Consider the following 15,003-nt stretch of genomic DNA (forward strand, 5'->3'; position numbering starts at 1 on the left):
CACCTCTAGGATCTCCATATAAAAATTGAGCAGGGTTTTGAGCACTGGTTACTCTCAATTCTAGTTCTGGTGCTTCTATTAGGATAGTCTCATACCTCAGTAGTCGACTATCAGTGAGCCATTTCTCAGCTTTTTGTTGTAGTACACTACGCACATCATGAGGAGAAAACACTGTAATATTGGCTCCGAAGGTCACTTTTTGTGCCTCCTCAATTAGTAAGGCGGCTGCCACTAAAGACTGTAAGCATGTTGGCCAGCCCCTGCTTACGGGATCTAACAATTTTGAAAAATATCCAATTGGTTTTTTACTTCCAGCCCAATCTTGGGTTAGAACCCCATAAGCAGTTTGATTTGAGGTAGTTATAAATAATTGAAAAGGCCTTTTAACATCTGGTAAACTTAACACTGGAGGCTCAGCCAGTGTTTCTTTTAGTTTCTGAAATCTATTCTCATCCTCCTCAGTCCACTTCAACCTGTCAGACACCAGCTTTTCATATAAAAATTTTACCTTTTCACTATATCCTTCTATCCATTGTCTGCAGTATCCTAATAATCCTAATACCTGACGAATTTCTCTTTTTGTTTCGGGTGGTGACAAAGACAATATTCCTGATATCCTTTCAGGATCTAATTTCTTCTCCCCTTTACTGAGCCAGTGTCCCAAGTACTTTACTTCATTTTCTACAAACTGTAATTTAGACTTTGAAACCTTTAATCCTTTTTCTCCTAGAAAGTTCAATAATTCTATAGTCCCTGTCCTGACATCATTCTCAGTCTGTCCAGCTATTAATAGATCATCTACATATTGTAGGAGTTTTATTCCTGAGGATGGTTTGAATGTTAGTAATAATTTCTCTAATGCCTGTCCAAAGAGGTTGGGGGATTCAGTAAACCCTTGGGGAAGTACTGTCCATCTAAGTTGTTGCTTTCTATTATTAAATGGATCTTCCCATTCAAACGCAAAATAGTCTCTGCTCCCTTCGTCTAGGGGGCAGGACCAAAATGCATCTTTTAAATCAATTACACTGTACCAAATATAGTCAGGGGATAGTTGGTTAAGTAGCATATAGGGGTTTGCTACCACAGGGAAACGAGCTACAGTTCGTTGATTCACAGCCCTTAAATCTTGCACCGATCTGTAAGATCCGTCCGATTTTAAAACTGGTAAAATAGGTGTGTTATGTGGAGACATGCAAGGTTCCAATGTGCCTTTACTTAGTAATTCGTCTATTATTGGTTTCAACCCCTCTCGGCCCTTTAGGGGAACGGGGTATTGTTTTATCCGAATTGGTGTCTCCGATCAATTAAATTAATTTTAATAGGCTTTATTTCAAGTTTTCCAGTCTCTCCTTTTGTATACCAGACCTTCGGATCTATTTGTTGTTCGTCTTTTTCTGTTAATGTATAAATTTTTAGTTCTTTTTCTTGTACTATTATTTTTAATTTTAACTTCATAATTACATCTCTTCCCAGAAGGTTATTTTCAGCCTCTGGTAGCAACAGTAAATCCCCTATAACGATACGGGGTTGGGATTCTATTTCTACATCCCCGACACTTGGTACTTTAAATGGCTCCCCTTTAGCTCCTATTACTAGAGCAGTTTCTTTTTTTACTTTACATCCCCTCGGAATACTTTTTACAGTCGATTTCTCGGCACCCGTATCTACTAAAAGCTCAAACTCTTCTCCCTGGGGACCTAATTTCAATTTTATCAAGGGCTCCTCTGATGTCTTTGTCCCCAGGAAATAGAGCCCCTGACACCCCTATTCTTCTTTAAACATCCTTTCATCCCGCTCTCGCTTTCTACAATTCCGTTGTAAATGTCCCTTCTTTCCACAATAATAGCAGGTTAATGTGTTTTCCCTAATTACTGCCCTTCTCTTTTCACCACCTAACGCTCCAGGTGATTCATTAGAGCGAGATCTCGGAGGCTTCTCCTCTCTCCGCTGAGTTTCTCTGACTGCTACAAGTATTTTCGCCTTCACTCTCTGCTTTTCTTCGTCCCTTCTAACATACACCTTCTGTGCTTCTCTCAACAGCTCCTGCAGACCCCGATCTTGCCAGTCGTCTAACTTTTCTAATTTCTTTCTGATATCACCCCACGATTTGGCTACGAATTGAGTTTTTAGTAAAGCCTCTCCCACCGGGGAGGTCGGGTCTACCCCCGAATACATTTGTAAACTCTTTCTTAATCTTTCTAGCCAATCAGTGGGTGATTCATCTCTCCCTTGATGTTCGCTAAATGCTTTGTTAATATTCTGTCCTCGAGGAACCGCTTCTCTAATGCCGGCCACTATTAAATTTCGAAGGTCCCTCATATTCTGTCTGCCCTGCTCTTGCTGATTATCCCAATTAGGGCGGACATTGGGCCATTTCTGATCTGCCGGCGGCCCCGCTTGATTTTGTTGCTCCCACAAACGCATTCCGGCTTGTCTAATCATTTGCCTTTCCTCTGTTGTAAAGAGGATGCCCATAATTGACTGCATTTCATCCCAGGTATAGGTGTTAGGTCCCAGGAATTGATCAAGCCTTTCAGACACTCCTAATGGGTCATCTAGAAGTTTTCCCATCTCTTTCTTAAATGCTCTCACGTCTCCGGTGTTAAGGGGGACGCTTACAAATCCTATCCCTCCTGCGCCTCCCCCCATAGGCACTTCTCGTAAGGGGTATAAATTACCTCCCCAAACATCTGCTTCATTATCTTCTAGCTGTTTCTGTTTTTCCCGATTACGGGTTCTGCTAGCTGGTGGAGGGGAAGGAGCGCTAGGTTTTGGTTCCTCATCCTCTGAGTTTCTCCCATAAGGAGGAGGAAGATTCTCTAAAGGTTCCCATTCCTCATCTTTCAAGGGTTTTTTGTCTGTATTTTTATTCTTTAGTAAGAGGATTTTTGATGTTATTCGGCAACCTCTCCACGCCTGGGCGTAGTCACATTCTTCTTGATTATAAGGTTTTTTATTGCTTACATACGAATTTAATGCCTGACATGTCCAATCGTCAGTAGTTCCAAATTTTGGCCAAAATAAATGATCAAATTTAATAGGTTCTTTAGTCCACTCGATCATGCAATACTGAATCATTTTTTCTTTGCTTTTTCCTTTTGTTTCAGGCCAATTATTCCAATTTTTTAGCATATAACCCAGGGGACTGTCCTGAGAAATATCGGGCAAATGGCTCCCTTTCTGGGAACCTCTCCGTGGGTTCCCCGAGCCACGGGATTTACTCCCTTTCTGGCCCATAACCCTGAGATAAAACCTATCCCGAATCTCTTAACCCTGGGATAAAACCTATCCCGAATCTTTTGCCGGCAACCCTGGGATAAAACTAATCCCGTATCAACCCTAGGATAATGCCTATCCTGAAAACCCTTGCCTGAGTACTTTCAAACCTTTTTTTTTTTTCTTTCGCTTCGCCCCTTCGCCGGCCAGGCCTCTCGCGAGACTCTGGAACCGCGGCTAGAAGGGCTCCGCACTCGCTTCGTGACACTGTCACGCCTCAGTCACACCGCACTCACTCAGGCGGAAAATCACCCCTCCCGCACCAGGCGTCACTCACAGTCCGAGGGCTTCGCCTGGATCCTTCGCGGGGAATCTCCAGGGAGCGTCGTCTGGGAATCCCGATTTTCTTTTGCTTGTTCTTATCGCCTTCTGTTCGGGGTACTGTCGGTCCGAGGAAGTGCCGGAGTCCAGGGGCCACCTAAAAGGTGGGGCGCCTCCCCTGAAAACCAGCACTCCACGGGTCCCGAAGTATCACGTCGGGGTCACCAAATTGTTATAAATGCCAAGGCAGAGGCGAAAATATCTTTAATAAATTTATTTACAATAAGAACAAGCAAAAAAAACTAGGCACGCCGGGGGGCAGGGGGGGGGAGCTTCCCACTCCGCACCGACGAGCACCGGGTGGTGCTACGTCACTCCCTTTTATAGTCCCTCCTTCACATGCGCAGCAGGGTCCCTCAAACTTCCCCGGGTTTTCTGATGTTGCTGGGGCTCCTGGCCGGGATTCCTCCAATCATATTTTACTTGCGCAATCCGGTGTTGTTGGGGACTTCTGATGGGGGTCCCGCCAGTAATTTTCCACCTACTTAGCACCTGTCACTGAGGAAAAAGACCTCCAAATTCCTTTTAACAATAAAACCATGACAAATCTCCTTTAACTTATGTACATGGTAAATTCTTAACAAAGTCATCATATTTTAACACGAATCACCACCACATTCTTCACAGTTGTTAGAAGGGAGCTAAAATGGCCCCCGCCTTCAGGCCAGACAGTGTCATGTCCAGACAATGTTATGACTAGACTATGGTGTAGCCAGACTGTGACTGCAAAAACACCTGTGCTGAGTCATCCCCCAAAAATGGAAGAACCCAAGAAAAGCCCGGGAAAACCGGAGAAAAGCCCGCGAAAACCTGAGAAAAGCCCGCGAAAACCAGCGAAAAGCCCGCGAAACTCGTTGACACCTCCGCAGCCCCCTCAGGGCCCGCCCAGCACGAACATGGCCGCAGCTCCACTCCAAAGGGACGCGGTTCTGCCGGGTGAGGGCCGTGTCCTGGTAGAGCAGAGACTCCGTCACACCCAGCGCGGTTTTGCTCACTCGCCGCTTGCTAATAAAAATTTTATTGACCACTAAAAATTGAGAAGTGGTTATTTCCCACTAAATTACAATTAATAACACTCGCCCCCCCAACCCCTCCCCGGGGTGGCTTTAAAAAACACTCGTGGTGTGAAGAATATGGTGGTGATTCGTGTTAGAATATGATGACTTTGTTAAGATTTTGCCATGTACACAAGTTAAAGGAGATTTGTCATAGTTTTATTGTTAAAAGGAGTTTGGAGGTTTTTTCCCTCAGTGACAGATGCTAAGCAGGTGGAAAATTACTGGCAGGACCCCTGTCAGAAGCCCCCAGCAACACCGGATTGTGCAGGTGAAATATGATCGGAGGAACCCTGCCAGGAGCCCCGGCAACCCCAGAAAGCCCGGGGAAGTTTAGGGGGCTCTGCTGATTGGAGGAACCCTGCCAGGAGCCCCAGCAACACCAGAAAACCCGGGAAAGTTTGAGGGACCCTGCTGCGCATGTGAAGGAGGGACTATAAAAGGGAGTGACGTAGCACCACCCGGTGCGGAGTGGGAAGCCCCCCCGCCCGGTTTTTTTTGCTTGCTCTTATTGTAAATAAATTTATAAAAGATATTTTCGCCTCGGCATTTATAACAATTTGGTGACCCCGACGTGATACTTCGGGACCCGTGGAGTGCTGGTTTCCATGGGAGGCGCCCCACCTTTTCGGTGGCTCCCGGATTCCTTTGCTTCCTCGGACCGACAGTACCCCGAACAGAAGGCGATAAGAACAAGCAAAAGAAAATCGGGATTCCCAGACGACGCTCCCCGGAGATTCCCCGCGAAGGATCCAGGCGAAGCCCTCGGACTGTGAGTGACGCCTGGTGCGGGAGGGGTGATTTTCTGCCTGAGTGAGTGCGGTGTGACTGAGGCGTGACAGTGTCACGAAGTGAGTGCGGAGCCCTTCTAGCCGCGGTTCCAGAGTCCCGCAAGGGGCCTGGCCGGCGAAGGGGCGAAGCGAAAGAAAAAAAGGGTTTGAAAGGCCTCAGGCAAGGGTTTTCAGGATAGGCATTATCCTAGGGTTTACGGGATCAGCCTTATCTCAGGACGCCGGCAAAGACTATGGGCCAGAAAGGGAGTAAATCCCGCGGCTCGGGGAGCCCACGGAGAGGTTCCCAGAGAGGGAGCGATTTGCCCGACACTTCTCAGGACAGTCCCCTGGGTTGTATGCTGAGGAATTGGGCTAATTGGTCAGAAACAAAAGGGAAAAGTAAAGAAAAAATGATTCAGTATTGCATGGTCGAGTGGACCAAAGAACCTCTCAAATCTGATCATTTATTTTGGCCAAAATTTGGAACTACTGACGATTGGATATGTCAGGCGTTAAATTCATATCTAAGTAATAAAAAACCCTATAATCAAGAAGAATGCGACTACGCTCAGGTGTGGAGAGGTTCCCGAATAACATCAAAAATCCTATTACTAAAGAATAAAAACACTAATAAGAAAACTTTCAAAGAAAAAGAATGGGAGCCTTTAGAAAATCTTCCTCCTCCTCATGAGGGAGCTCAGAGGATGAGGAACCAAAGCCTACCGCTCCTTCCCCTCCATCAACTAGCAGAACCAGCAACCAAGAAAAACAGAAACAAACAACAAATAGTGGGGCAGAGGTTTGGGAAGGCGTTGGCGGCGGCGGGCGGCCCCCGGGACCGCGGCACGACCCCGCACCAGGACCCGGCCCCCCCGCGGCACCGCAGGGAGGGGCCCGACGGCGGCTGCACCCCCGCGGGGGCTGCGCCGAGCGCTGCGGTCTGAGCGCGGTGCTGGAGGAGCCCGGCCGGGGAATAAAGCAGAGAGCGAGCAACAGATTTTACAAATACGTTCGGGGGTAGACCCGACCTCCCCGGTGGGAGAGGCTTTGCTGAAAACTCAGTTCGTGGCCAAATCGTGGGGTGATACCAGAGAGAAATTAAAGTTAGATGACTGGCAAGATCAGGGTCTGCAGGAGCTGTTGAGAGAAGCACAGAAGGTGTATGTTAGAAGGGATGAAGAAAAACAGAGAGTGAAGGCGAAAATACTTGTAGCAGTCAGAGAAACTCAGCGGAGAGAGGAGAAGCCTCCGAGATCTCGCTCTAATGAATCACCTGGAGCGTTAGGTGGTGAAAAGAGAGGGACGGTAATTAGAGAAAACACATTAGCCTGCTATTATTGTGGAAAGAAGGGACATTTGCAGCGGAATTGTAGAAAGCGAGAGCGGGATGAAAGGATGTTTAAAGAAGAATAGGGGTGTCAGGGGCTCTATTTCCTGGGGACAAAGACATCAGAGGAGCCCTTGATAAAATTGAAATTAGGTCCCCAGGGAGAGGAGTTTGAGTTTTTAGTAGATGTGGGTGCCGAGAAATCAACTGTGAGAAACATTCCAAGGGGTTGTAAAGTGGAAAAAGAAACTGCTCTAGTAATAGGAGCTAAAGGGGAACCATTTAAAGTACCAAGTGTCGGGGATGTAGAAACAGAATCCCAACCCCGTATCGTTATAGGGGATTTATTGTTGCTACCAGAGGCTGAAAATAACCTTCTGGGAAGAGATGTAATTATGGAGTTAAAATTAATAATAGTACAAGAAAAAGAACTAAAAATTTATACATTAACAGAAAAAGACGAACAACAAATAGATCCGAAGGTCTGGTATACAAAAGGAGAGACTGGAAAACTTGAAATAAAGCCTATTAAAATTAATTTAATTGATCCGGAGACACCAATTCGGATAAAACAATACCCCGTTCCCCTAAAGGGCCGAGAGGGGTTGAAACCAATAATAGATGAATTACTAAGTAAAGGCACATTGGAACCTTGCATGTCTCCACATAACACACCTATTTTACCAGTTTTAAAATCGGACGGATATTACAGATCGGTGCAAGATTTAAGGGCTGTGAATCAGCGAACTGTGGCTCGTTTCCCTGTGGTAGCAAACCCCTATATGCTACTTAACCAACTATCCCCTGACTATATTTGGTAAAGTAATGATTAAAACCTGGAAGGAGGAAAGCTTATCTACTAGATGGGGAGGACCATTTCTGGTGGTGTTGACTACGGAGACAGCTGTAAGAACTGCTGAAAGAGGATGGACTCATACTTCCAGGGTGAAAGGACCAGTCACAGGTGAATCAGATTGGAAGATCGAGTCAGCACCTGGAGATTTGAAGCTCCGAATACGATGGGAGTTAAAATAGGACTGGATTTACCAAGGCAGACAGAGCGACATCAACAGTAGTAAAGATCTTGAATCACCCACATGAACCCTGTGTGTATGTATATATGTTATAAAGGTTGTAACATTCACAGGTTTTTTTTTCTTTTTGGTTTTAGACTGTTTTGCATGAAAACATAAGTCAGTTTGTATAGTTGGACAAAGAAACCGAAAGAAAAGGGAAGTAATAGAGTGAGGGAAAAGCTGAGGGTAAGTCCAAGTGAGGGCAAGACCGGGTTGGCCTCCATTTTTGCTGTTAAGAAGACACAAACCCGACCGTTGGCAGCAACCCAATGGGTCCAGGGGTAAACAGAAAAATGTGCCATACCGGACCTCACGATGGCGACTGGCTTTTTCCTCTCATGTTGTGTGTTGGCCTCGTGATGGCTAAAAAGGGTCAAAACACTACCAGCTTATCTGACCCCTTTGAAGAGAATGAGTTTGTTCTGTTAGCAAAAACTATAAGTAAAACTTTCAATTTAAGTCATTGTTGGGTTTGTGGGGGACCTTTAGGATTGTCAAGTTGGCCGTGGGTCTCTGTGCCCCTTCCCCATCACAAATTGTAAGTAACTATAGTGATGTTAATAATACTACCTGGGAAGATAGTGAAAAATGGCCAGTTCAGTTCCCTAACAAGGGTAAATTTTGTCTGAAACGAACTCAGAAAGGAGGAGTTGATGTGGGAGAGAGTAAGTGTCAATGGACACTTACACATAAGTTAATTAACAAAGATAGAGGTATCTATATATGGTTGTGGCTTAACGAACAAGGACGCAGCAAAGGATTCAAGGGGTTCTGGTCAGACAAAAATGAAACTGAATATGCCAGACTACGAGGAAACAGTTTTTATAATCGAACTTGCGAATGGAAAAATGACACTGGGTCCTGGTATTGTACTATACGGATAAATAACAATTTAAACGAAGTTTTCAGCCCTTTGGGTGACAAAAATACGACTTATTTTCAAACCCCAAGGACTGCAGAGGGACCATTTGCCAAAGGTACGAAGGCCAAAAAAGGCCACTATTGGATATGCGGACATACTGCCTACAAACAATTACCGACGAACTGGTCAGGAATTTGTTATATAGGGATTATCCGACCTCTATTTTTCCTTCTTCCAGAGGCGGATGGCCCCCAATTAGGAATAAAATTATGATAAATTAGGAAATAAGAGTATACCCGTCGTAAGCGATCCATTGATTTCAAAATGGGTGGAACACAGAAGTGGGGGGAAAATGAGTGGCCTCCTGAGAGAATAATTAAACACTATGGACCTGCCACCTGGAACCCTAATGAACCAATATCAGGGGCAAGAGAACCAATTTATAATTTGAATCGTATAATTAGACTGCAAGCAGTTTTAGAAATCATTACGAATAAAACTGCTAATGCCATAGATCTTTCAGCTCAACAGGCTCAACAGATGCGCACTGCGATCCTCCAACATCGCGTGGTCCTGGACTACCTGCTCGCTGAAGAGGGAGGGGTATGTGGAAAATTAAATATCTCCAATTGTTGCCTAGAAATAGATGATGTGGGAGAAGTGGTCCTTCAATTGACCACAGATATCAGAAAACTGGCTCATGTCCCTGTCCAGACGTGGAGTGGCTGGAAGGGCGATCTATGGTCCTGGTTACCTGGAGCCCCGTGGGTAAAACAGCTTTTATTTTACCTGTTCTGTGCATTTGCTGCCCTAATGTTTATACCATGTATGATTCCATGTTTTATTAGATTGATTCATTCAGTTGTTCAAGGGATGCAAATCTCTGCAATACCAATGGATCCTGAATTAGCCAAAGGAGGAGGGGTACACCCGCTAATGATGGTTAAAATAAAGAAAACAGAACACCCAAATCCCATACAACAGACTCTAGCACGTTTTGAAACCCAAGCACGAATCAATTTGATAAAACAAAAGGTGAGGGATTGTGAAGAATACGGTGGTGATTCGTGTTAAAAATACAGTGACTTTACTGGTGTTTGCCATGTACATAAGTTAAAGGAGATTTGTCATAGTTTTATGGTTAAAAGGAGTTTGGAGGTTTTTTCCCTCAGTGACAGATGCTAAGCAGGTGGAAAATTACTGGCAGGACCCCTGTCAGAAGCCCCCAGCAACACCGGATTGTGCAGGTGAAATATGATCGGAGGAACCCTGCCAGGAGCCCCAGCAACATCAAAAAGCGCGGGGAAGTTTGAGGGACCCCGCTGCGCATGTGAAGGAGGGACTATAAAAGAGAGTGACGTAGCACCAGCCAGGGCTCGTCAGTGTGGAGTGGGAAGCCCCCCCCGCCCCCCGGTGTGCCTAGTTTTTTTTTGCTTGTTCTTATTGCAAATAAATTTATTAAAGATATTTTAGCCTCTGCCTCGGCATTTATAACAGTGGTAAGAAAAGGCCCCCCCGGACCCCACTGTGGGGGCTCTTGGGGGAGTCCCAGGGGGTCCCTGAGGTGACCGTAGGGGTCCCTGGGGTCTCCCTTGGGCGCAGGGGAGCGCCTGTGGCTCGCACATGCGTGTGGCCCCCCCCCCTCCCCACCCCGACTCTTTTCCCCCCCCCCCGCGGGGACAGGGGGGACACGGGGGGACTGGGGGGGTCCCTAAGGGAGCATGGGGACCCTCGGGGGACAAGGGGGGGTGTCAAGAGGACCCCATGTGGACCGTTGGAGGACAAGGGGGTGTCAGGAGGATCCCAAGGCGACCTGGGCACCCTTGGGGGCCAGGAGGAAGGCGGGGGGGGGGGTGTCACTGCACTACCGTGGCACCTACCCACTTATCCAGATCGACGTCCGGGGGGAGGGGGCTAGAGAAGAAGGGGGGTCAGCGGGGGTTGGGAGCCCTTTAGGCCCCCCAGGGCCCCCCAGGGCCCCCCAGACCCACCTCGGCGCCGGTCTCGGAGCTGTTGGCCAACATCTCCTGCAGCGCCCGCACCGAGAGCGACTGCTCCAGCACGAAGCAGCAGACGGCCAGGTCGGGGGGGACATTCTGGGGGGGGGGGGGACGACACGGGACACATTGGGGGGGCATCGGGGGCACCCCAGAATCGGGAGGACCCCCCAGGGATAGCCCAACCCCCCCTGCTACTGCGGCTACAGGGGGAGAGGGGGAATGGGGTGTCCTCGTGTGCCCCCCCCGCCCCCGTCCGGGTGATGTTGGGGACCGCCCCGAGAGGTGATGGGGGGCCCCGTGTCCCCAAAATGAGTGCTATGGGGTGTCCCCGTGTCACCTGTGGGTGCTGTAGGGTGTCCCTGTGTCCCCAAACTGGGTGCTATAGAGTGTCCCCTTGTCCCCAAACTCCCCATGCCCGCCCCGTCCCTGATGCCATGGGGCGCTCCCTCGCCCCTCACGCCCCCCCCATGCCCTGGGTGCCCCCCCCTGTGCCCTGGGTGCCCCCCCGTGCCCTGGGTGCCCCCCACCTGGGCGTTGGCGGTGGGCTCCAGCGAGCAGAGGCGGTTGCCGAAGCCCTCGGCCGCCAGACACAGCTTGAGCTGCTCCTGCAGCAGGACGGTGCTGCACTGCAGGACCACCTCGTCCTCCTGGGGGGGCACGGGGGGGTCACACCCCGAAAACCCCTCCGAACCCCCAGAACTCCCAGGAACCCCCCAGAACTCCCAGGAATCCCCCGAGATTCACCAGGACCCACCGCACCCCCCGGGACCACCTCGTCCTCCTGGGGGAGTACGGGGGTGTCAGCACCCCGGAACGCCCCCGGGACACCCAGCACCCACCGAGACTCCCAAGACCCCCCGGGACCCCCCCCGAGACCCCCCCGCACCCGCGTGTCTCAGGGGGGGGCCCTCGGGGGTCCATGGGGTGCCCCAAACCCGGGAGGGGGGGGGAGTGTAGGCGGGGGGGTGGGCAGGACCTCTGGGTTCCCCCCCAAACCTAAGGGGGGGGTCTGTGGGGGGGGCAGGACCCCTGGGTGCCCCCCCCCCCCAGTGGGGGTTGGGGGGCGTGATGGCACCGTGCCCCTCCACACCCCCCCAGCTGCTCCCGTCGCTCCGGGGCCCCCCAGTATCCCCAGACCCCCCTGGCTCTCCCCCCAGTGTCTCCCAGTATCCCCAGAGCCCCCCCTCACTGATTTTTGCCCCCCCCCCCCGGTTCTTCCTGATGTATCTGATCAATAAGGAGGAGACGGAGCACACGGGGCAGGTGAGACCCGCCCCAAGGAGGGGGGGGGCAAAGCCGGGTTGGGGGGATCACATTGAGGTGGGGGGGGCACATGGGGCCGGGGGGGGCACATTGGCCGTGGTGGGGGTCTCACAGCCGCAGGGGTGGGCTCACTAGCCAAGTGGGGCTTGTGCAGAAGCTGGAGGGGGGTCCCATGGAGTTGAGGTGGGGGGGCGGGTGAGGGGCCTTATTCTGGGGGGGGGGGGTATTCTGCGAGGGGGTCCCTGCTCTGACCTCCCCCCCCAGGAATCCTACGTCTGGAAGATGTACCAGGAGCGCTGCTGGGATTTCTTCCCCGCCGGAGACTGTTTCCGCAAGCAGTACGAGGATCAGTTGGGGTGACCCCCCCCCGGGACCCCCCCGGACCCCCCCGGCACCCCCAGCACCGCCACAACTCCCCCCTCTAAGTGCCTTGTCCGCTGGGGGGGGCAGCCGCTTCCCTCCGCTGCCAATAAACCCTGGAGAGTGTCGCTGCCCCCCCCCGCCTCATTCTTGACACCCCTCGCCCCAACCCTTCCCCCCCTCCCCCAAAACACACGATTTTGGGGGCTCTTCAGGTTTTTTTGTAGGTGCAAATAATTACAATTGTCAGCAAAAGGAGGGAGATGCGGCGGGGGGGGGGGGGGGGGGCACGGCCTAGCCTTCCCCTGCCCGGGGGCCCCCCCAGCCCTGTGGGGACCCCCCCAATCCCGTTTTGGGGGGATGGGGGGTTACGCCTGGACATAGAGGTTGCTGTAAGCGTTGCCCCAGTGCCCCCCTCGATGTCCCCAGCGCCCCCCAGTGTCCCCAAAGACACCCCGTGTCCCCAGTGCCCCCCCAATACCCCCAGTGCCCCCCCTCCATGTTCCCAGTGCCCCCCAGTATCCCCAATGCCCCCACCCTGTGTCCCCAATCCCCCCCACGCCCCTAGTGCACCCCCGTGTCCCCGATGCCACCCCCCCGATGTCCCCAGCCCCCCCCGCCCCCCAAGCCCACCCTGGGTGCTGGGGTGTGTCCAGGTGGTGGTGGCCGTCACACGCAGGGGACACCCATCGAACACCTTCCGGAACAGGGACCCCTCCTGGGGACGAGGGGGGGCTGAGGGGGGGGACATATTGGGGTACACCCCCCCCACCCCAGCTCCCCCCACCCCAGCACTCACGTGTGGCCTCGGGGTGCCCCCCCCCGTTGTCCGCAGGGACCTGGAGGGGGGGACAGAGAGGTCGGGGGGGGTTGGGGACAGTGGGGTGACAATTGGGGGGGGGACATGGGGTGATGGGGGGGTGCTCACCGCTCTCCGGATCTTCTCTGTCTTGGGGGGCAGCAGTGGGGGGCGTCCTCGCTGCAGGGCCCTATCCAGAGTGCGGGGTCTGGGGAGGGGGGGGTGTCAAGGGGGGGGGGGGCACGGGGTGTCCCATGTCCCCAATGTCCCCCCTATGCCCCCATGTCCCCCCCCAGGACCCCCAGATCCCCCCCAGCCTGTGCCCCCCCCTAATTGTGTGCCCCCCCCCATATCCCCGTCCTACCAGAGCTGGCGGTCAGGGGCCCCCCCCGGGTGGGAGTCGGGGGGCCCAACCCCCCCGCGGGGCCACTGGCGCAACGCACCAGGGCGGGGGGGGGCGGCTGCTCCAAGAAGGACCCCCGGGGCAGCAGGGGGGGCTCATCGGGGGGGTCTCAGCCGAGCCTGTCCGGAATTTGGGCTGCCCGGAGAGGGGGGGTCAAGTGGGGGGTCGAGGCGGGGGAGGGATGACGTTCCGGTTTGGGACTGGTGCCCCCCAGTTTGGGACTGAGACTCCATTGGGGTCCCCCAGCATTGGGGGGGGGGGTGTCTCACCTTGGGGGGCAGCGGGGGGGGCACATCATCGGGTAATGTGGCACTGGGGACAGAGCACAGCGTCAGGGGAGGGGGGGGGACGGGGGGTGCCCCAACTTCGGGGGGTCCCCAACTTAGGAGGGGGGGGGGTGGGGACAAGGGAAGGCCCTGTCACCCCTCTCCATGTCCCCATCACCCCCCCACGGCCCCCCAACTCCTCCCCGTGTCCCCATCACACCCCCATGTCCCCATCACCCCACCCATGTCCCCCCGAACCCTCTTTTTTTTGATATATATATATTTTAATTTTTTTAACACTCCCTCTCTCCGCAGTATTTAATGGAGGGCAGATACAACAAAGTTTTCCTGGCCAAAGGCAACATCCCAGCGGAAAGTTACACTTTTTTCATGGATATCCTCCTCGACACCACCCGGTGAGCCCCTTCTGCACCCCCTCAACCCCCCCAAACCTCGCTGCACCCCCGTTTTTAACCCTTATCCCCCCCCCAACCCCCCCCGTGACGAAATCGCCAGCTGCATCGAGAAAGCCTATGAAAAACTCCTCTTCAGCGAAGCCACCCGCATGCTCTTCTTCACCACCGCCGAAAAAATGACCGATTACGCCAAAAAGGTGCTTGGGGAGGGCTGATTTTATGCGGGTGGGGGTCCCCAAAACTACAGGACACCCCAAAATCCTGGTTTTTTAAAATTTTTGCAGCGTGGATGGGTGTTGGGCCCCGACAACTACTACAGTTTTAGTAGCCGCCAACAAAAGCCCGAAGACGCCACCATCCCCTCGACCGAACTGGCCGAGCAGGTCATCGAATATGCACGGCAGATGGAAATGATCGTTTAGGCCCCCCCCCGCCCCGTACCCCCCCATACCCCCTTTTTTCCCCTCCTTTCAGACCCCCCCTCCCCTTCGAGCCATCCACCATCCTCCGGGGCGTCCCCACTCATTTATGTTCTCGCCACCTGCAGTTTGTTGTTGGGGGGGTGTGTTAAATATTTAAAAGGTGGTTTGGGGGGGTTGTGGGGAGCCCCCCCCGCCCCCCCTTGCACCCCCTTTCTGGGTAGAATTGGGGGAGGGGGTGTGGATTTGTGTGCCCCCCCGCCCCTTCCCCTCCAGCTTCAATAAAGCGATGGCGGCTTCTAACAGCGAGTGGTGCCCTTGGGGGGGGGCCCAAAAACAACTAAGAAGGGGGGGCTGAGGGGGTGCAGGGGTGGGTTTTGGGGGGGT

General features: G+C 52.4%; 2 protein-coding genes and 1 long non-coding RNA gene across 3 annotated transcripts; 2 read left to right on the forward strand and 1 right to left on the reverse strand.

Annotated features, from left to right (window-relative positions):
* The first annotated feature begins 11,898 nt into the window (after positions 1-11,898).
* On the forward strand, positions 11,899-12,447 carry LOC141917025 (uncharacterized). The gene is made up of 2 exons (XR_012621228.1): positions 11,899-11,953; positions 12,218-12,447. It is a non-coding gene; the product is annotated as an uncharacterized LOC141917025 (long non-coding RNA).
* Positions 12,448-12,524: 77 nt separating this feature from the next.
* LOC141916966 (mitogen-activated protein kinase kinase kinase kinase 1-like) lies at positions 12,525-14,027 on the reverse strand. The gene is made up of 6 exons (XM_074809967.1): positions 14,024-14,027; positions 13,477-13,623; positions 13,242-13,320; positions 13,113-13,152; positions 12,947-13,031; positions 12,525-12,640 (listed from the first exon to the last, which is right to left on the reverse strand). The coding sequence occupies exons 1-6, from the start codon at positions 14,025-14,027 to the stop codon at positions 12,525-12,527; spliced, it is 471 nt and encodes a 156-aa protein (XP_074666068.1).
* A 59-nt stretch (positions 14,028-14,086) lies between these two features.
* Positions 14,087-14,823, forward strand: LOC141917023 (26S proteasome non-ATPase regulatory subunit 8-like). The gene is made up of 3 exons (XM_074810065.1): positions 14,087-14,193; positions 14,279-14,394; positions 14,482-14,823. The coding sequence occupies exons 1-3, from the start codon at positions 14,103-14,105 to the stop codon at positions 14,617-14,619; spliced, it is 345 nt and encodes a 114-aa protein (XP_074666166.1). The 5' UTR covers positions 14,087-14,102; the 3' UTR covers positions 14,620-14,823.
* The last annotated feature ends 180 nt before the right edge of the window (positions 14,824-15,003 follow it).

The sequence above is a fragment of the Strix aluco genome, chromosome 33, assembly GCF_031877795.1.
Source record: "Strix aluco isolate bStrAlu1 chromosome 33, bStrAlu1.hap1, whole genome shotgun sequence".
Lineage (NCBI taxonomy): Eukaryota > Metazoa > Chordata > Aves > Strigiformes > Strigidae > Strix > Strix aluco.